At 28.7% G+C, this 21,075-nt stretch overlaps 3 protein-coding genes and 1 non-coding gene across 5 annotated transcripts; 3 read left to right on the top strand and 1 right to left on the bottom strand.

Moving 5' to 3' along the window:
- Positions 1-2,004: 2,004 nt before the first annotated feature.
- On the top strand, positions 2,005-6,491 carry LOC145189408 (uncharacterized). 2 transcript variants are annotated; one of them, XM_090071750.1, is made up of 4 exons: positions 2,005-2,284; positions 2,582-5,388; positions 5,547-5,799; positions 6,009-6,368. In XM_090071750.1, the coding sequence occupies exons 1-4, from the start codon at positions 2,135-2,137 to the stop codon at positions 6,231-6,233; spliced, it is 3,435 nt and encodes a 1,144-aa protein (XP_089927876.1). In that variant the 5' UTR covers positions 2,005-2,134; the 3' UTR covers positions 6,234-6,368. The 2 variants fall into 2 exon arrangements, with proteins under 2 accessions (XP_089927876.1, XP_089927877.1); XM_090071751.1 differs by lacking the exon at positions 2,005-2,284 and having other exon boundaries at positions 3,601-3,843; positions 3,960-5,388; positions 6,009-6,491.
- Positions 6,492-7,085: 594 nt separating this feature from the next.
- Trnan-guu (transfer RNA asparagine (anticodon GUU)) lies at positions 7,086-7,159 on the bottom strand. The gene has a single exon. It is a non-coding gene; the product is annotated as a tRNA-Asn (tRNA).
- Positions 7,160-7,929: 770 nt separating this feature from the next.
- Positions 7,930-8,511, top strand: LOC149878917 (zinc finger BED domain-containing protein 5-like). The gene is made up of 2 exons (XM_090071238.1): positions 7,930-8,119; positions 8,201-8,511. The coding sequence occupies exons 1-2, from the start codon at positions 7,930-7,932 to the stop codon at positions 8,509-8,511; spliced, it is 501 nt and encodes a 166-aa protein (XP_089927364.1).
- A 3,312-nt stretch (positions 8,512-11,823) lies between these two features.
- Positions 11,824-12,522, top strand: LOC149878918 (protein ZBED8L-like). The gene has a single exon (XM_090071239.1). It carries the CDS (start codon positions 11,824-11,826, stop codon positions 12,520-12,522), a length of 699 nt encoding a protein of 232 aa, XP_089927365.1.
- The last annotated feature ends 8,553 nt before the right edge of the window (positions 12,523-21,075 follow it).

A 21,075-nucleotide genomic window follows, 5' to 3' on the forward strand; every position in this document is an offset into this window, starting at 1 on the left:
ATGTCAAACTGCACGGGCAGAAAAGTATTTCTGACATAGTTTATGTCGTCAGAAAATGTCTTCGACATAAATTATGTCAAAATGCGTGGACAGAAAAATGTCTCGAACATATTTTATGTCGGCAGAAAATGTCTCAGACATAAAATTATGTAAAACTATGTGGACAGAGAAATATCTCGGACATATTTGATGTCGGCAGAAAATGTCTCAGACATAAAGTTATGTCCAAGTAAGTTGGCAGAAAATTATTTCGGACATATTTTATGTCAACAGGAAATTTGTCTTGGACATTTTGGACAGATAACAACTCTGATTTTCGAATTAAAAAGTCAAGCGTAAATTAAAACGAAGCCTGCCGTTTGGTATTTGTTCGGTAGACAACCAGCAAAAAAGTCTTTTATTTATCGCCTAGAACACCAAAGTCTTCCTCGAATTGGCTAAATTGGACTCCTTTAGAGTGCAAAAAAATCTCTGAAGTAAAGTTCAAGATATTTGCGTATGATAGAATAAAGTAATGTCTGTCATACCCTAAGCAAAAATTCCATCTGATGAACCAATAGCTATGAAATATAGTGAAGGAAACTTGATGATTCAGTAGAGGCTCTATAAGTTCACCTTTTTGTTTGTATTATTGATCAACAAAATTAAAAACGCATTCTACATTCGAGAAAGAAATTCCAAAAAGCATTTATCTTCCTTATGACAACGATCCTAAATAGACAGCAAAAGCAATGAAGGCTTTTGTCAACTAGTTTTAAAAAAGTCGCTATGGTCATCAGAGAAAAAATGATTAATTCAAATGGCCATCACTAAGTCCTGACTTAATTTCTGTTTTTAACACCAGTGGAAAATTTGGATTGTCAAGCTTCTTTAATTATTGTAAAAAAGTTGGATTTATTTGATGAAAATTAAAAAATAAATACTATCGATTATTAGTAATTAAAAACACTTGTTTATCTCATGTCACGGGTTTGTTAAAAAATTTTAAACATAAAAGAATTAAACACGTTTTTTAAGAGTCATTTTTTGTAAGAATCAGGCAGTCAATGGAAGTGACCTCCTCCAAATTGCTTGAATTTTTTATATATTGATCAGAATATAGAGAAAACCTGTTGGGGAAAAAAAAAATTTTCAAAAATGTTTCGTTCACTCGGAATCTGGGCTTAAATTTTTGAGATTTTTTTAAAAATTTTTAGAAATTTAGTTTTTGCCACCTTTGAACCCATTTTTTTGGCAAGGCAAAAAGTTGCACATAGCTTTTGTAGTTAATATCAGACGTAACCCAAAAGCTCTCTCCAAAAAATATAAAAAAGTTGCGTGACACTGTGCGGTTGGCTAATTATCATAGTTCAAAAGTACAAAATCAATCACTTTTGTCAATTTTTAATCGGAGTTAATTCTAGCGGCGAAGTGTTGCACACAATTTTTCTTTTAGGATTTGAAATTATCAAAGGTATTGAGTCTAAAAATGCAAAGAAAGTTATGTGATACCTAAGGCCTATTAATATATTAAGGCTTGAAATTGGAAAAAAATGTTTTAGTATACTTACAAAATGAACCATTACGGCAGAGGCGCTTAGTTTTGTAAAAATGTAAACATATCCAACTGTCAATACAAAAAGGTCCTAACATAATAATAAAAAAAATTCGTGTGATCTTTAGATATTAAGTTAAAAATAAAGGTATAAATTGTTAAAAATGATTAAGTACGAAGAGATATTTTTTTGGACACACAGATGAGGTTTTCGCTCACAATAAAATTTCTATCATCCAAAATTAGCATTTAGCATTACACAAAACATTGCACGTAATGTTAAGAAAAAATTTAAGCGTTTCTGACTATGATATAGAAATCATAACAATTGAAATAAATAATAATAAAAAACAATACATGATTAGAAGTGAATTATTTAAATTTACGTCATAACCAAATAACTTGTGGTGATCGAATGGAAGAAGAATCGCTGATATCACGATTGTGGAGAAACAAGTTAGTGGGCGGTTGTTTACTTTACCATAAAAATGTCTTAACTTTATTTTAACGATCTTTAAAATTTGCATAAATAGAGTAGATATTTTATCATTGCTATTGAGAAATAGGTACTGCATAAATAGAACTTGTTTTTAGTTGAGTATGAAACAAAACAAATATTTTTATGAAAACTGTTGTTGCTTTTCAAAAGGAAATTGTGGATCATTCAAAAAACATAAAATTATAAACAAAATGTTCTACATTCATCAGCTGGGAGATGTTGATGTTAAGAAACACCTCATCAACTTAAAGGTAATTATGTATTTTAAATTTACGCAGACTGTAATATAATTTTTATAATTACATACTTTATAACTTCTCTGCAATAAGATTTTGAGACAAAGTTCTTTAAACAAAAAAAAATAGCTCTTTTAATTAATTCCTCACTCTTTTAATAAATAATCACTAAATTAATCACACTCTTGCAATATTGTATTTTAATAATAACAACAATGTATTTCAAACTTGTAAACATTTTTCGTGAAGAGTCAGATTATAAACAATGCTTTAAATGACACACTTAATAATTGTTTAAAAAATTGTTTTTAGGTCATGCGATTAAACGATAATAATATTTGGGAAGAAAATGGACTTATTGCAAATAGACTTAAAAGAAATCTTGAAAAGGATGAACAAATATGTGCTTTTCACCGGTACACGTTTGGTATTGCATGGAGTCCTCCAAAAACATGCTTTCATCCTCACCATCTAAATATAAAAGGAAAAAAATCTCCCGCTTTAAGGGCGTCACCAATACATGCCGTCATATCAATGTCAAAGCGATACAATGAAGTATTTTCAGTTTGTGCAATGCTGTATTTTACCCATTTAAAGCAAGAAACTGCTTTATCTAGAGTCAACGAAAACACCAATTTATGTACAGAAACACAAACACAACAAGAACAAACATATATGACACCTGCTACTCCAGATGAAGAATTTGATCCCGGTGAAATTAATGTTTCACAGGAGATTTTGGACGAATCTCTAAGAAGCCGTGAGAGTGTAACTGAGGTTCTTAATGCAAGTCCAATAAAATTTAGATTAAAAAGGAAGTTCGAATATCTGGAAGATACTACTAAAGATAAGTTAAAACGCAAGTATGTTCGCCTAGAAAACTTATTAAAGAAAAAATTTGCGGAAGCTGTTGCTCCTGGACAAGAGGAAATACTTATAGATTTTCTTAACATTAAAAATGTTGATGAAATAAATAGCCCTCTCCCAATTGAAATTATTCGTGCTCAGAAAGTATATAAGCAAAGTGATTCCGTGGGAAAGTTAGTTATCCTCTCATTATTAGACCATACCAAGTATACCAAAAAGTTTATAATGAACACATTTGAGTGTACCAAACATCGTATAGAAACAGCAAGAAAATGGCATGCATCTCATAAAGGGTTGGCATTTCCAGAGAAGAAAGTATTCGTCCGATCTAGTCTTGATCAAACAAAGTGTGAACATTTCTTAGACTTTATATTTACAAGCGGTATTTTGCATGATGTTGCTTATGGAATAACCAAATTAAAATACGACAGCGGTGAAGAACAAAAGATAGTGCATGCAATACTGACGACAAATTATAGCCACGCTATCATTTTCTATCGAAAAAGTTGTAGTGAAAACAATTATATACCATTATCTGATTCAAGTTTGTGGAAAGTATTGCATGCAATAAAACCTTTAAGTCGAAAAAGCTTAGCTGGATTAGATGATGTTACTGCTTCAGGCATGAATGGTTTTCAAACATTACAAAAATTGGCACAAAGATTTAGTTCTAAATCTCTCGAAGCTGCCCTTGAAAAAGGAAAAAGGTATTTGAAAACAAGTTATCAAACCAATTGTAGTGTCAATGACTCAAACATTTCTTCTCATAGCTCAAAACATGCCTTATCAGATCCATCTGAAAAAAATCTTCAATCCAACACAGAGATATCAGAAGTGGTATGTGCCGATTGCTATGATTTGTGCAAAGCTATCGAGATGATCAAAGAACTAACAATTCAAAATTCTGACAATGCTGATTCTATTTATGATTTGGAAATTGCTGTAAAGGATGTATTCAACTACATAAAACACCTGATGAGAGATTCTCAACAGAAAAAGGCAAAAATCGAAGCTTTTAAGCAATTAAACGATGAAACTGCTTTCTGGCTTAAAGATTTTTGTCAAAAAATTCTTCCGGTTCGATACAGAGAGGGCCAAAGAGAGTATTTTGGCAAGAAAGGAATGAGTTTACATGTAGATATATTCTTCATAAAAATAGCAGGAAAGTTATTCAAACGTGTTTACTTTACTTCAATGTATAGGTGTGATCAGGGAATAGGTGATGTTGTTTCGTTAGCCACTGCAGTTTTAGACCAATTCAGAATTGATCAACCGCATATCAAGAAAATGTTTACCAAATCTGATAATGCCGGCTGCTATCAGGGAAATCTTTCAGCTGAAGCAATCTACAATGTATGCAAAGAGAGAGATATAAAGTTGCTGAGATATGATTATAATGAACCCTGTTGTGGAAAAGATCAATGTGACAGGGAGAGTGCAGTTGTAAAGACAATTTTAAGGAGTTACGTTGACTCTGGTAATAATCTTTTGACTGCTGAAGATATACACAAGGCTATGCATTATAGTTTTGGCGCTAAAGATGCAAAAGTAGCAGTTGCTCAAATTAGCAATGATAAAACTGTAGTTACTGGACCAAAGATTAAGAACATTAGCAACTATCACTCATTTGAGTTTGGTGAGAAAAGTATGAAGATGTGGCGTTATTTCAATATCGGTGAGGGAATTGAACAAGAGTATGGAAATCTTAAAATTCAACCCTCGATTAAGTTGTTGTTGCCATATAGCAAAACAGATAATTCAATTAAGCGTAACAAGTCACTTAAGGAAAAACAGAAAAGAAGTGACAGGCAATTATATTCATTAAGATTTTGCACTGAAATGAATTGTACTTTATCATTTGAAAGCGATGCTGAGTTAGAAGAACACATGCTATCCGGTCTTCATACAGTTCCGAAATCATTAACATCATTGGATAAAGTTCGCAACTCGTTTGTTCATAAGATGAAAATTACTTCACAACTAAATATGCCAATTTCTTCATCCTCTAACATTGCTTCCGTAAAAGACAAACCACATTGCATGAACATTTTTCTATTGCAAGGTTGGGCATTACCAGTTCGAAGTTCTTTTAGATTTTCAAATCAGCAGAAAGAACTGTTGTATAAATACTTTATTCGTGGAGAAGAATCAGGTAATAAAATGAGCCCTGAGCAGGTTCACATGCAGCTGAGGAGAGAACTTCCGCCTGATCAATATGTAACTAGCCAACAGATAAGATCTTTATTTTCAAGGTAGGCATTGTTGCTATCAAAACTTTTGCAAATTAGATTATGTTTCTGACTGTTAAATAGTTCTTTTACAAATATGAAATTAAAATTTAGGTGAAAGTTATAATTTTGTGTGTTTGTTTACATATGTTTAAAAATATGTACAATTGATATTGTTATAGATTTAGTAACCTGAAAAGAAAAGGTAAGCTGGTAGAACCGACAACAGAAAATAATGAAAATAGTCAGGTTAACGATAACAAAGAAGTTTATGGCGAAAATGATGACTTTAATCTGGCAGGAGACAATGAAGATGATAATAAATATGAGGAAGACATCGCCAATCTTGCAAAAGAAATTTGTCTTGTATGGAAAGTGAATGATTGGGTTGCTGTTGCATATGAAAAACAATGGAATATTGGATATATTGTGGAGGTAGTATTATTCAAAGTATATATTAGTTTCAAGTTTTTATTTTGTTTTACAAAACAGTGCTCTAAAATAAAAGGAATATAAATAAAATGTAAAAATAATTTCAGAATGACATTATATAAGACTTTACAAGTTTTATTGAATGTAAGCAAAATTAAACAAATCATAAACTCTTTATTATATTATTTTAAATGTTGCGCTAATACTTTTAGGTATCTATAACTGGGATCAGAGTTAATTGTATGATTAACGGGCAAGAGAAGAATACTTTTCGCTGGCCAGTTACTACCGAGGAGATAAATAACCAAACTGATAAAATTATCTGTTTAGTAAATGCTCCTTTTCTAATCAGTGGTTGTGGCGATTATTCATTATCCGAAGAAGACTATAATACAGTCATATCATTATTCTTAGAGAAACTTACTGCAGCAGAGTAGAAATTATGTGTGATGTGGTGGATAATGTGTGTAAATGACTCTATTAATAAATGAAAAACTAATTTTTAAATGGAAAAACATTTAAATGTTTGATTTATGTTTTATTTAATTAGCAATATAGTTATCTTGATGTTAGATTTTTGTTCAGTTTTTAATTCATGTTATATCATGCGTGTGACAAAATCACACGAATTTTTTTTATTATTATGTTAGGACCTTTTTGTATTGACAGTTGGATATGTTTACATTTTTACAAAACTAAGCGCCTCTGCCGTAATGGTTCATTTTGTAAGTATACTAAAACATTTTTTTCCAATTTCAAGCCTTAATATATTAATAGGCCTTAGGTATCACATAACTTTCTTTGCATTTTTAGACTCAATACCTTTGATAATTTCAAATCCTAAAAGAAAAATTGTGTGCAACACTTCGCCGCTAGAATTAACTCCGATTAAAAATTGACAAAAGTGATTGATTTTGTACTTTTGAACTATGATAATTAGCCAACCGCACAGTGTCACGCAACTTTTTTATATTTTTTGGAGAGAGCTTTTGGGTTACGTCTGATATTAACTACAAAAGCTATGTGCAACTTTTTGCCTTGCCAAAAAAATGGGTTCAAAGGTGGCAAAAACTAAATTTCTAAAAATTTTTAAAAAAATCTCAAAAATTTAAGCCCAGATTCCGAGTGAACGAAACATTTTTGAAAATTTTTTTTTTCCCCAACAGGTTTTCTCTATATTCTGATCAATATATAAAAAATTCAAGCAATTTGGAGGAGGTCACTTCCACAGTTTCAGGAATTTGCCTAATTCTTAGAAAAAACGGCTCTTAAAGGAAACAAAAGTGTGACGCTCCCGGGTGGGCTTGAACCACCAACCTTTCGGTTAACAGCCGAACGCGCTAACCAATTGCGCCACGGAAGCATATTTATTCTTAGACTTTTATAAATTTATAAGAAATGCAAAGTACAAGTTGTAACAAGCTTATTCACGGCGATCTTTTGTATAAAGGTTTTCCTAATATCCTTAGATCTGGAAATTACCAAATTGTGAAACAACTCCATGTAACCTATTTAAAATGTTATATACAATGCGAATTCACCTTACTTTTTTAAAATAAACTTTTGTTTTCAAAAAAAAAAATGTTGTTTTGACGAAACGATGTAAATAAAATTGACATTTAAGATCAGTGGTTCCCAACCGGTGGTCCATGGACCCCTGGGGGTCCATATAAACTTTTGAAAAGGACCACAGGGTAAACGTAAATTCAAAACAAATTTGAGTTATTGAATTTTAATTTTGAAATTTTTCTCTGTTTTAAAGAAACAAATAAATCTTAACTTCAAAATGTAATTCATGCTAGACAACATATATTGCACAAAATCTGTGTAAGCCAATTCGACGTTAACCGTCTATGACTTGCGAACCACAATGAAACAATAAATACTTTATATTATTCTTACATCTGTAAATTTTAAATGCTATGTAAAATTATCTTATCTTATGGTAAAAATATTTTTCCTAACTAATTGGTTTGAAAGAAAGTAATTTGAATTATTTTCTTTGAATAGTCGAGAATATACTACTCTCAACTGAATTATACAAATCTTGAGTTAATATATTACATTATTTTATATTATTTTTTAAATTCTTTAGTTGTCTAAAAGTAAAAAAAAGTCATTTCAGATGAATATATGAAATATGGTTTTACCTACATGCTAAAAGAAACCATTTGCTACCCACAGTGTATTACTTGTTATAAAGTACTAGGAAATGACTCTATGAAACCCTCAAAGCTTGCTATTCACTTGAATAAGTGCCATCCTGATCTTCGAACAAAAGATTCTGAATTTTTCAAAAGAAAATTTGAATCACTGAAGAGATGTAAGCTGGATAAAACTGGGATTATTCACAAAACTCAACAGAATATAGTAGAAGCATCTTATAAGGTTTAATATATAATAGCACAGAAGAAAAAAGCTCAGACATTGACTGAAGAAGTTATACTTCCATGTAAAAAAGAAATTGTTAGATTATTATTTGGAGAAGAAGCTGTAAAGAAGATAGATAATATATCTTTGTCAAGTACTAGTAGGAGAGAATTGCGAGTTGACCCGGACAAAAATAGTATAAAGCTGAAACTTTGCTCAGAGGAAGTAGACAGTCTCTGGATGAGCGTAAAAAAAAGCCCCGTTGATTGCGCTACGGGAACATCCCTTTTGGGGCAAATTGGGGTAAAAAATAGGCTAATTTTGACAACACCAAAATATCATTAATTATATATCGTTGAATTGAGAATTTTATGCTGATCAATATTTATATAAGAACTATGACTTTGAAAGCAATTATTTTTTAAGTTATTTACGTTTAAAAAGTGTAAACGTGTTAAAAGTGAATGCCGCGCAAAACTTCATTCGATTTTTTGTTTTCAAAAGAAAATTTTTACTGCGAAAAACTTAATCATTTCTTTTGTTTTCATAAAAAAAGTTTTTAATGAAACATTTTGTATGAATGGATAATTTAGTTTTACTCCGAAAAAAAGTTGTGTCTTATTATATTTAAACTATTATATGGAAAAGTAAAACTTACAAGTTAAACGTTACGTGTAGTAAAAGTTTTTACATTTGAAAAAAAAATAATGGATCTTGTACATGTACTATATTACTATCATAAAGGAATTTTTAGTTGCAGAGAGAACTTGTAACTGGTACTTGCATCTTCAAACAATCTCAAAAATGCTAAACTTATTTGCCGCATCAGGGCATTCAAACTATGCCAAGTGCTCCAGGTTTTATTAGCAAGAAATGCAATACCTTTCAGAAACGAATCCATGGTTACATCAACAATTTTTAGATGGTCGTCACGCAGTCCGCCGATCTGAAAGGTATTGGGCTGGCCTATCTTCTGATCTTGTAATAGAGCAGACCCTGATGCGGTCTATAAAATGCAATGGTGGTTTAACTAGAGGTAGAGGATTTGATGAAAATGTGCGCAACCTACGGACAATTAGCATCTGTTATTCTGCAAGTGTTCATGAAGCAATGCATAAATTATCTGGATTTTACATCGGAGTTACGGAAAGCAATAAAGAAATGGGTATTAAAAGATTAGTATGTGATTATGAACATTGTGAGTTGTTTTATGACTGGTTTTCTGTAAGAAATCCATTCAATACTGTCGATAGAAATCTAAATTCATTATCTACGGGTCTTGTATCAGTCAATGGTGAAGATCTTGTCAATTGTGACGAGGCTGAGAACATAGGTGTTCGTCTACAAACATTTCTCAACGGCCTTAAGTTCAATGAAGCAAAGTTTAAAAAGACGAATACATTTTTTTCTTTAGATGTTTTGACCAATAGCGTAAAACTAGACAAACAAACTGACTGTTGTGTCGATCCAACACTCCTTTTTAATAGACTTGCAGCAATTGCAGAAAGAGAGGATGACGGTGAACTATATTTTGATTATGAGCTTACTCATCTCCCACACCCATTATTTAAAAATAACCTAATGCTGAAAGCAAACAAATTATCTTTGCGCAAAGTGATTTTTCCTGACGACGAAATTAAACCAAGTACAAATGTCAGTTTTTGCAAATATGTCCTTGATGGAGGTTCCTTACTCCACAGAGTTCTTTGGAACAAAGGTATGAGGTTTGTAGAAATTGTTGAGACCTACATCAGCTATATAAGACAAAATTATGCCACCACTTATATTATATTTGATGGTTATGATAAGAAATCTTCAATTAAATCTAATGAACATATCAGAAGAAAATGCAAAGGTTCTTCCCAAAATCTTCTTATAAGAGAAAATAATCAGGTTCCGTACTCACAAGGTTTTTTTCTATCGAATTCACACAACAAGGCACAATTAATATTACTTTTGTCAGATTACCTTAAACGAGATGGATATGAAGTATATATTTGCAAAGGGGATGCTGACACGAAAATTGTCTCTAAATCGTTGGAAGTTGCAAAGGAAATTTCACCATGCATTGCTGTTGCTGATGATACTGGTATAGCAGTTGTGCTAATGTATCGTTGGAAAGATGAATTAAATGAGATTTTTTTTTATCAAGAAAGAAAGAAAAAACTCTAGAGTGTTAAAGACGTTCAATCTCGAGTAATGGATTTAAAAGAACATCTGTTATTTGTTCACGCATGGTAAGGATGTGACTCGACATCTTCAATACTGGGAAAAGGAAAACCTAGTTTTTTAAAATTACTGCAAAAATCCAATAATATACAATCAGTATCTGAAATTATTTCGGATTACTGGGCATGGAAGTTAGATAATGGTTGCCTTCTTCCAATACCAACAGACAAAGATGTGGCACCACCCAATATATTAAAAGTGATTCGCTGCGATTGTAAAACTTCGTCAAGAAATATGTGCGGAACTAATATGTGTTCTTGCAGGAAAAACGTATTAAAATGCATGTCTGTATGGTGGCTGTCATAGGCAAGACTGCAGTAATAAAACGGTAAATTTTATTTTTTAAATATCCACATAATCTTCTTTAAATATTTTTGTTTTTTTTTGGAAAACAAATATTTTGCATTTTTAGGATTTTGAAATTGAAGAAGATTCAAGTGATGAAATTGAAAACGAGAGAAATTTACTTGATGATTTGTTTTGAGAAAAGTAAGATATCGGACATCTAATTTTAAAGAAATTTGCATTCAAATCTTAAAGTTATTTTAAAAGAATATATTATTTTCTAATTTTTTCCCATTTAAAATTGCGCAGGCAAAAGTTATATTATTATGTTTTGAAAACAAAAAATATAACATTTTAACGATTTTACACTTTTTAAAAGTAAATAACTTAAAAAATAATTTTTTTCAAGTAATAGTTCTTATATAAATATTGATCAGCATAAAGTTTTCGATCCAACGATATAAAGTTTATGATATTTTGGTGTTGTCAAAATTGCCCCTTTTTTGTACCCCAAATTGCCCCAAAAGGGATGTTCCCGTAGCGCAATCAACGGGGCTTTTTTTTACGCTCATCCAGACACTGTCTACTTTCTCTCTGCAAAATTTCAGCTTTATACCATTTTTGTCCGGGTTCGACCCTATTTTTCGCTAATTCTCTCCTACTATACTACAGTCAAACGAAGGCTAACTGACATTTCATCAAATATTAAAGAAAATGTTATTAATGAAATTAAAGGATCACCATATTTTTCTATTCAGTTGGATGAGTCCACAGATGTAAGTTCAATGGCACAATTAATTTTATTTTGTAGGTATATTCACAATAATAAATTCAAAGAAGAATTTTTGTTCTCTTCTTTCCTTGAAAAAACAAAAACAGCTGATATTATGGAAATTATGAAACAGTTTTTCAATGACAATCAATTACAATGGAAATATTTGTTAGGAATTACTACTGATGGAGCTCCTGCCATGATGGGTTGTAAGTCTGGATTGCAGACTAGGGTAAAAGAGATTGCTCCAAATGTTTTATTCAAGTTGATTTTTTTTACAAGAATTTAGAGAGCCTGTACACTCGTTTCCATTTCGAACCACACAACATTTGGAATGTGGATTAGAAACGAAGTGAAAGTTTTTATATCAAATGAAAAGTGGACTGGTAGAATATTTTGAATTTGACAATTTTGAAATAACAACTGCTTATCTTGTGGACATTGTGGGTCATTTTAACAAGTTAAATTTGCAACTTCAAGGCAAAAATGCTAATGTCATTACATACTTGGATAAACTGAAGGCATTCATTGAAAAGCTCAAACTGTATAAGACTAGAATTAATAATGGAAATTTGATGTTTCAAAATTTAAATAGCGTAATTGGAAATAACATGCTTCCTGACGTTATAAAGATAGAAATACTTTGTCAGCTAGATAATTTGATTAATGAATTTGGTAACTATTTTCCAGATGTGAAGCTTTTGAGTAGTGAAGTAATTATATCACCGTTTTCCTGTGATGTGAAAAATGTGAATGAGGAAGCACAAGAAGAATTTATAGAGTTAAAGAATGATACCACTGCTAAGGATCACTTCAAAAGAACACCATTAAATAACTTCTGGTTGAAAATGAGGAATTCATATCCATCGTGTTCAACAATTGCACTTAAAGCCCTTATTCCTTTTTCAACATCATATTTGTGCGAAGCAGGGTTTTCAGCCATGTTATCTGTAAAAACCAAAAAAAGAAATAGACTTGAAATTGATGCAGTTATTAGATGTGCTCTATCAAAAACTAAACCGAGTTTTCAGATAATAATTGCTGGTAAGCAGTGCCAGAATTCACATTGACCAGTTTTTGTATCATATATTAACTAAGATAAAATATTTTTGGGTCATAGATAGTCTACTCAATTAAAAAATACCTTGAATAAAATATTGTCCTGATGAATAAAAATTACAATATTAAAATGTTTGCCTTGTAATAGTTTTTAAAAGCAAAGGGGTCCATGGAGATTTTATGATATATAATTTGGGGAACGGGTAAGAAAAGGTTGGGAACCACTGTACTACGGAAATGAACCAGCTCTCTTTAGCAAAGAGGACTGTTTAATTTCAGTAATAGATTTTATTATAAGAAAACTAATTAATTTTTGTTTATTGGCTTATTCCTAATAATTTTATACTTTTAAAAAGGTGTGGTGATAAATTTTTTCTTGGTAATTGGCATCAAAAGTTACTACTTATGTCGTGCATAAGATAAGAACTAAATAAAAAAGTTAATACATTTAAATGTTCTCACAGGATTCCAACTAGGGAGATTCGTCTGCATCTATTTATCTATATGTTAGCAGCTAAATTTTCAAGTTTTTCTGTCCTAACTTCTTAACTTTTTAACAATTTTTAACAATTTTTCTAAGATTTTTAACAATTTTTCCTATAATGTGATTGTATAGTGTAATTTATTCAAAAAAAAAAGATAACTTGTAATAGAAGGAAGAAATTCAAGTTTTATTGAAAAAATAACCGTGCAAAAGTTTATAAACAAATCCATATCCCATTAAGAAAATTAAAATTTCATTAAGAAAAATGTATTTATATTAACATTAATTTACTGGAGATAATATTTAACATAAATTGAATTTAAAAAATAATTGGAAAGTCGAAGGAATCGTCAAGAGAAAACAAAAGTTTAATAACACGTGCTGTAGAGAAGAAGATTCTTTATATGCAAATTTCTTAGCTTTATGATGTGGCTAAGTCAACAATTAGCGTACTAGTTAAAAGGCTAGTTAAGAAACTTGAAAACAAGGATTGCCAGGCAGGCCAATCAGGCATAATTCTTCAGACAGAACACCTGATATTCTTTAATTTCTATTCTCTTCCAGTCAAAGTTCAAGCAGAATTCCTCTTTGGTGATAAGTTTTTTCATCATTCTTAATCATTCGACGCCATATTCCAAATTGTAATGACGTGGGTAGATCTAATCCCTCTTAAGCTAAGTTTTAAAGAACAGTAGATGCGTCCCTTGTTGATAATCACACTTTTGGCAGGTTTTCTTCAGAGGGAAAGAAACTTCTGCAACTCACGAATCCGTGCTGCTCTTGTCTTCTTTAGTATAAATACCACTTGGTTGTGACAGTTCAGATAGACTTCTCGGCCGTTTTGAAAGATGTATTGTTGACATGGAGGCCATTTTCACAGTCGTGTATCTTACTCAACCTTTTGATTCAATTTTTTTTCCATAAAGTTTCCCTTTGGTTTTGTAATATCAAACAGATGAGGAAGATTTTTTTTAAAATTCTTCATTTGGTCGCTTTCAATGTTTTAAAACATTTTTACAGTCAATCATTTGTAAAACTTGCAAAACTTAGGAATAAAAGGGAAGTTCAGCTTCTTCCAAAGCTTCAGTAACTCCTCAGAACTTTTCTTTACTCGGCCAGCTCACCCTTTGACTTCATCGTACAGTCCCAAAAATCTACAAACAATGTCTCTGTTCAAAGACATTTTACACTATCCTTTTTCATTTCTGGTATGCTGAGACAGCGTTTTTTGTTTTTAAATTGTGCGTTCTCCTTTTTTTCTAGATGATTCTACTATTGCTTTCAATCACTTACTACAAAGAGACATTTTAATTTAAATTTGAGAATTTAATATGAATGTATTCATCGAAAATATTACATGACCAAAGTGAAATAATCACTAATATAACCACTAACATAACCACTAGCCAGGGCCGCCGAGAGCCTTCAAGCCGCCCGGGACAAAACCTTTTTTGTGCCCCCTATAGATTTCGCTTCATATATATACTTAGCATAGAAGCAAAAAAGTACATTATGCCTTTATAGCTACTTTGACTTTATTTCATTTTTTGCTAACTAACAGCATCATAAACAATTCCTAATTTAAATAAAATTTTTGAGCTTTTTTAGAGGCAAAATTATAAATTATTTCATCATATTACAATGATTTCGCGAGATCATTTTCAATAGACAACATCATAAGATTTGAAAGTGGCTCTTGTCCCATGGTGGCTCTGAAATGGTTTTTTATAATCTTAAGTTTACGAAAAGATCTTTCACCCTCTGCAACGGATATTGGCATTGTGTGAAAAATGATTAATTTCGAAAATATTTGTAAATTGCTTCGAAAATTATATATATATATATATATATATATATATATATATATATATATATATATATATATATATATATATATATATATATATATATATCTACTAAATCACCATCAAATCAGTATTTTGATTAGTAGCTTTGTAAAACAAACGTAATTCTTGGAGCATTTGTTTATCTTTTTCACATTCTTTTACCCTTTTGGAAGCCAATGCCCTATTTTGGGCACCAGAAAGTTTTTTACGATTCATTATTAACAGTTACTGTAAATAACCGTACGCATCAATAAAATAATGGCATTGTCAACTATTCAAATTCATCAAAAGATTGTTAACTCAATCTCAAAAAGCTAATTTCATAAATCAATACTTCAATAGTTAAATATAAATCTTAAACATGAATTACCATAAGTTGATCGTAAAGAGTTGAAAAATATTTACTATTACTTTCTAAATTCTGAAATTTTCGAGGAATTAAAAATAATGATATAACGCGAGTAATATATACATTTCAATTATGGCATTTAAAGATTAAAAAAACTATTTTTATTTTACTTCGGCATCTGGCGCCCCATAGACATCTGCCGCCCGGGACAAACTGTCCCTTTGGCCCCCCCCCCCCCTCTCGGCGGCCTTACCACTAGCATAACCACTAGCATAACCACCAACATAACCAAAAAGTTAACTTCCAGGCGAAAGTTCATCAAATGCAATATCAAGAAAACAATATTTTAAAAAAAGTTAAAAAGTCATAACCCTAATACTTTATATATTATTATTGTTACTATTTTTATTATTATTATTACTAGTATTATTATTATTATTATTATTATTATTATTATTATTATTATTATTATTATTATTATTATTATTATTATTATTATTATTATTATTATTATTATTATTATTATTACTATAATAATAATTATCATTATTTTTATTATTATTATTGTTATTATTACCATTATTATTATTGCTAGTATTATTATTATTATTATTATTATTATTATTATTATTATTATTATTATTATTATTATTATTATTATTATTATTATTATTATTGTTATTATCATTATTATTTTTATCATTATTACTATTATTATTATTATTATTATTATTATTATTATTATTATTATTATTATTACTATTATTATTATTATTATTATTATTATTATTATTATTATCATTATTGTTATTATTATTATTATTATTATTATTATTATCATTATTATTATTACTATAATTATTATTATTATTATTTTTATTATTACTATTGTTATTATTACTATTATTATTATTGCTAGTATTATTACTATTATTATTGTTATTATTATTACTATAACTATTATTATTACTATTATTATTATTATTATTATTATTATTATTATTATTATTATTATTATTATTATTATTATTATTATTACTATAATAATAATTATCATTATTTTTATTATTATTATTGTTATTATTACTATTATTATTATTGCTAGTATTATTATTATTATTATTATTATTATTATTATTATTATTATTATTATTATTATTATTATTATTATTATTATTATTATTATTATTATTATTATTATTGTTATTATCATTATTATTTTTATCATTATTACTATTATTATTATTATTATTATTATTATTATTATTATTATTATTATTATTATTATTATCATTATTGTTATTATTATTATTATTATTATTATTATTATCATTATTATTATTACTATAATTATTATTATTATTATTTTTATTATTACTATTGTTATTATTACTATTATTATTATTGCTAGTATTATTACTATTATTATTGTTATTATTATTACTATAACTATTATTATTATTATTATTATTATTATTATTATTATTATTATTATTATTATTATTATTATTATTATTATTATTATTATTATTATTATTATTATTATTATTATTATTATTATTATTATTATCATTATTGTTATTATTATTATTGTTATTATCATTATTGTTATTATTATTATTATTATTACCAGTATTATTATTATTGTTATTATTATTATCACTAATATTATTATTATTATTATTTTTATTATTATTATTATTATAGGTCTACTTACTCGTGCAAGTCAGTGACGAAGTAACATCAAAATTAGGGTTGTCTGATTTTTTAATCCAGATATTATTTCCTGTGAAAATTAAAGTTTTCCTGGTATGCTAAATACCCAGCAAACAAAAAGACGTCTTTTAGTCGTCTTAAAAACGTCTTTTCAAGATGGAAAAAGACGTCTTAAAGATGCCTGAAAAAGGTCTACGTTGTCTGTCGAGAAGACGTCTTATTCAAGATTGCTTAAAAACGTCTTACAGAAAGCAACTTAAAAACGTCTTGCCTTAGACGGACTAAAGACGCTTTATTCAAGACGGTTTACTGAGTATAATCAGCACACATAAGACGTCTTTTAGTCGTCTTATGTACGTCTTTAAAGATGTCTTAAAAAAGACGTCTTCAAGATGTCTTAAAAAGGTCTTCGTTGTCCGTCGAAAAAATGTCTTGTTCGAGACGTCTTACTGGAGACAGCCTAAAGATTTATTTAATTATATTTTAAGAAAACTGTGTTGTACTAATGGTATATTTACGTTGCTACTACCGATTATAATGGGTATTAACAGCATTAAAAACACTATTAAGCAAGTTCAAGTTCTTACTTTGTTTTTTAGAAACATTATTAAAGAGGAAAAAGAAAATTATTTAAAAAAAAAACAACGCAAATAACTTAAAAAGGTACACATAATACAGTTAGTTGGATCGTTAACAAGTATCTTTCTATTTAACAATTTATACAACATATAATAATATATATAATATATAACAATAAAAGAAAATTCTTTTTTTTTAATTTTGTATTTTGCCGTGAAGGAGCATTTTTACAATACCGTCCAATTTGCTGTTTAATTTCAACATTTGAAACCTTTTCAAATCTTCTTTTTACAACTTCTAAAAATCAAATAAAGCATCATGTAGGATATATTTATCAAATATATTGGAGATAAATTTAATTTCACATAGATTTTTAACTAAATTAAAAGTTGAATAATGTAAACTTATTTTAGATTACCTTCTATTAAGTCATACAGGTTACTTGATAATAAACCAATCTTTCCACCAGAACCTTTTAAGTTGAACTGTGTCAACAGGTTATTTGTAAATAATCTAAAAAACATATCGAATAAATAGTAAAATTTATTAAAAATATTAAACAATTTATAATTATTGATTTCCATAATTACTATACATGAAAAATAAATTTGCCACAAACAAATACAAAAAATGATTGCTATACAAAATATAATAAAAAAACCTATTCATGACCAATCTTGTCAGTCATTTAAAATCCTCTGCACCTAAAAAACTGATCTGTTTAACCTAAATAAAAGTTTGGCAAAAAGATTATACAAAAATAACTATTTACACTTTTTATTTATATGGATTATAAAGTTTTACATATGGATAAAGATTTACCAAATCAAGTTGAACACAATCATCCTCTAAACTTTTGATAAAATCCTCATACTCAGCAATAGTGTCTAATTTTTTGATTGCAAAATTACTATGGGGTTGTTTGTTTATAGCTAAAATGAGCTCCTGGTTTTCAAGAACCTTTGAAACCATCTTGAACATCATGTGCTGGTATTCTAAATTATATGAAGAAAATGAAAAAAGAAATATACAGAATGCAAAACATTTATTAATACATTTTCAAAATTGTTTACAAGTATTATTCTTATACCTAAAAAAAATCCAAATGTGAGTACAAACACTCTCCACATTTTACTTACTCCAAATAAAAAAATCAAGTAAATGTTAAAGAGCTTACTTCCAACTTTATTAGAAAACTTATTTTTAAGTAACTTCTCGGGTCCAAGCCCTTCAAGTATAGTTTTTTTCTTGTATGTCTGTTTTCTGAAGCTTTCTGATGTATGATGTATAACTAAAGCAAAAAAAAAAATTATATATAAAAATAATAAAAAGTTACTTTTTTAATCTGCAACAAATCTTTCTTAAAAATTTTTGGTACTTTGTTATTATTAATATATTTTTTTCTTATTTCAGGCTTTACCTCATCGAGACCATAAAAGTTGATGGGTAATAGGAGGGGGGAACATACAATTTTTTAGTAAGGCAAAGTTAAAGTAAACAATAAAAGAATATTCCAATTTTAATGAACAAAAAATAGAAAATTCAAAAGTAATACATACATAGTGCACCAGAATATGAAGGTGATTGTTCCTCTGTAGTTGAATGTAAAGGTAAAAAAGTGTCAGCTAAAAATAAAAATTCAGTAAAAGTGTAGATTAAAAATATATAAATTCTAATTTTGAAAAAATTGAAAATTCAGAGACGAAGTGTACCAGAACACAGATTAGATTGTTTGAAAGTAGATCCAGATGACAAATAAGAGTCAAAAGATCTTTTTAACGGTTTTTTCAACACAGATTTAAAAACTGACGGAGGCAAAGGAAAATCATGTAACTCTAAAACATAATAGTTTTATTATTTTTTTAGTATTTATAAAAACATATTAATTTACAATATAGATTTGACATTAAACAAATAAAAATAAAAAATTAACATAAAAATAATTAAATGCAATTATACCATTAACATAACTTTTCACTTTAAAGGTATCTTTGGAAATACAAATATCTAGTTCATATTCTTCCTCTGCTGCTGTGGTGTAACCAGTGGCGTACCTAGGGTAAATAGCGCCTGGGGCAAACACCGATCTCGCGCCCCTCTTCCCCCACATAAAGTGCTTAATTACAATTTTTTAATAAATGATGACACAAACTTTATTTTATATAATATATTTATTTTATATGATATATTATTTCTTCATTTATTTTATATAATTCTCGCTTATTGTATCGCAACCAAGCCTCTTTTGCGCCCCTTTCAGGCTGGCGCCCATGGCACGTGCCCGACCTGCCCTACCCTAGATACGCCACTGGGTGTAACAATATTCTTTTAGTTCCTCCATATTATCTAAAAGAATCAAAACTCTCATAAATCCAATATAAAAATCATTTACTTTGCCAGCACATACATGATGACAAAACATCTGATGTTTATATTGGATTTATAAGAGCTATAATATATATATATATATATATATATATATATATATATATATATATATATATATATATATATATATATATATATATATATATATATATATATATATGTGTGTATATATATATATATATATATGTATATATATATATATATATCAAACGTTGGATACAAGATACAAATTAATAAAGCATAATACATTTGTTCATGAAAGTTTAAACGATTGCAGAATTTTCAAATCTAATCTTCGGTTTTTCTTGAATAAAAATCTAACGGAAATAGATATCAAAATAATTATTTTTCCAATTTGGTAAATAGGTTATTTGTTAATAGAATAAAAAAAAGTAGGCTTTGACTCATTACCGTTTACTCAGAAATTTCATTAAAAGGTAGGTCGGTAAGTCGATATCATTTTACAGTTTTTCTTTATTAAACAAGAATCAAACATACTTGATAAAAATTCTGCAGTCGTTTAAACTTTCGTGAATAGCTGTATAGCGCAAAACAAGCAAACTGCTAAAGTTAGGGCTTCTCATTTCCCGTAAAATTCTAATTCCCGGGATTCCGGGACAAAAATGATTAATTTCCCGGGATCCCGGGAAATCCCGGGATTAGGTAAAAAGCAAGAATTTATCCAATTAGGTGGGAGAAATGTGTAAATTAAAACAAATACAAAAAAAAAACGCCTTTTTAATACTATTACTTTTAACAAGAAAGTAAATACAAAATAATTCTTAGAAACTAAGACTCTTAAAACAAAATAGATATCAACTTCAATAACATTATATTTTTTATATAGACTGATTTTTAAAATAATTTTTTAAAAAACATAAATTGTCAATAGCGCTATCACTTAAAGATGACCGAATTTCGTAACAAAGAGACCTGCCGCCGAAAATGCTCTTTCTGAATCGATTGATGTCGGTGGGATAGTTAATAGAGCATTATATAATTTTTCTAAATTATTTGTACGCTTTTTCGTTGCATCAAAAATATCCATTTCTTTTGTAATATTTTTAACGTCACATAATACATCTTCTGGATTCTCAATTCGACTAACGTTCGTAATGGCAGCATCCAATTTTTGATGAAGTGTTAATTCAGATGTTGTCTTCAAATTTGGTTCTGCCATAAACAACATTTCAGTCCCATC

This window comes from Hydra viridissima, unplaced genomic scaffold (assembly GCF_058129835.1).
Source record: "Hydra viridissima isolate aposymbiotic clone 2 unplaced genomic scaffold, HvirCarnegie_v1 scaffold_14, whole genome shotgun sequence".
In the NCBI taxonomy this organism is placed as follows: domain Eukaryota; kingdom Metazoa; phylum Cnidaria; class Hydrozoa; order Anthoathecata; family Hydridae; genus Hydra; species Hydra viridissima.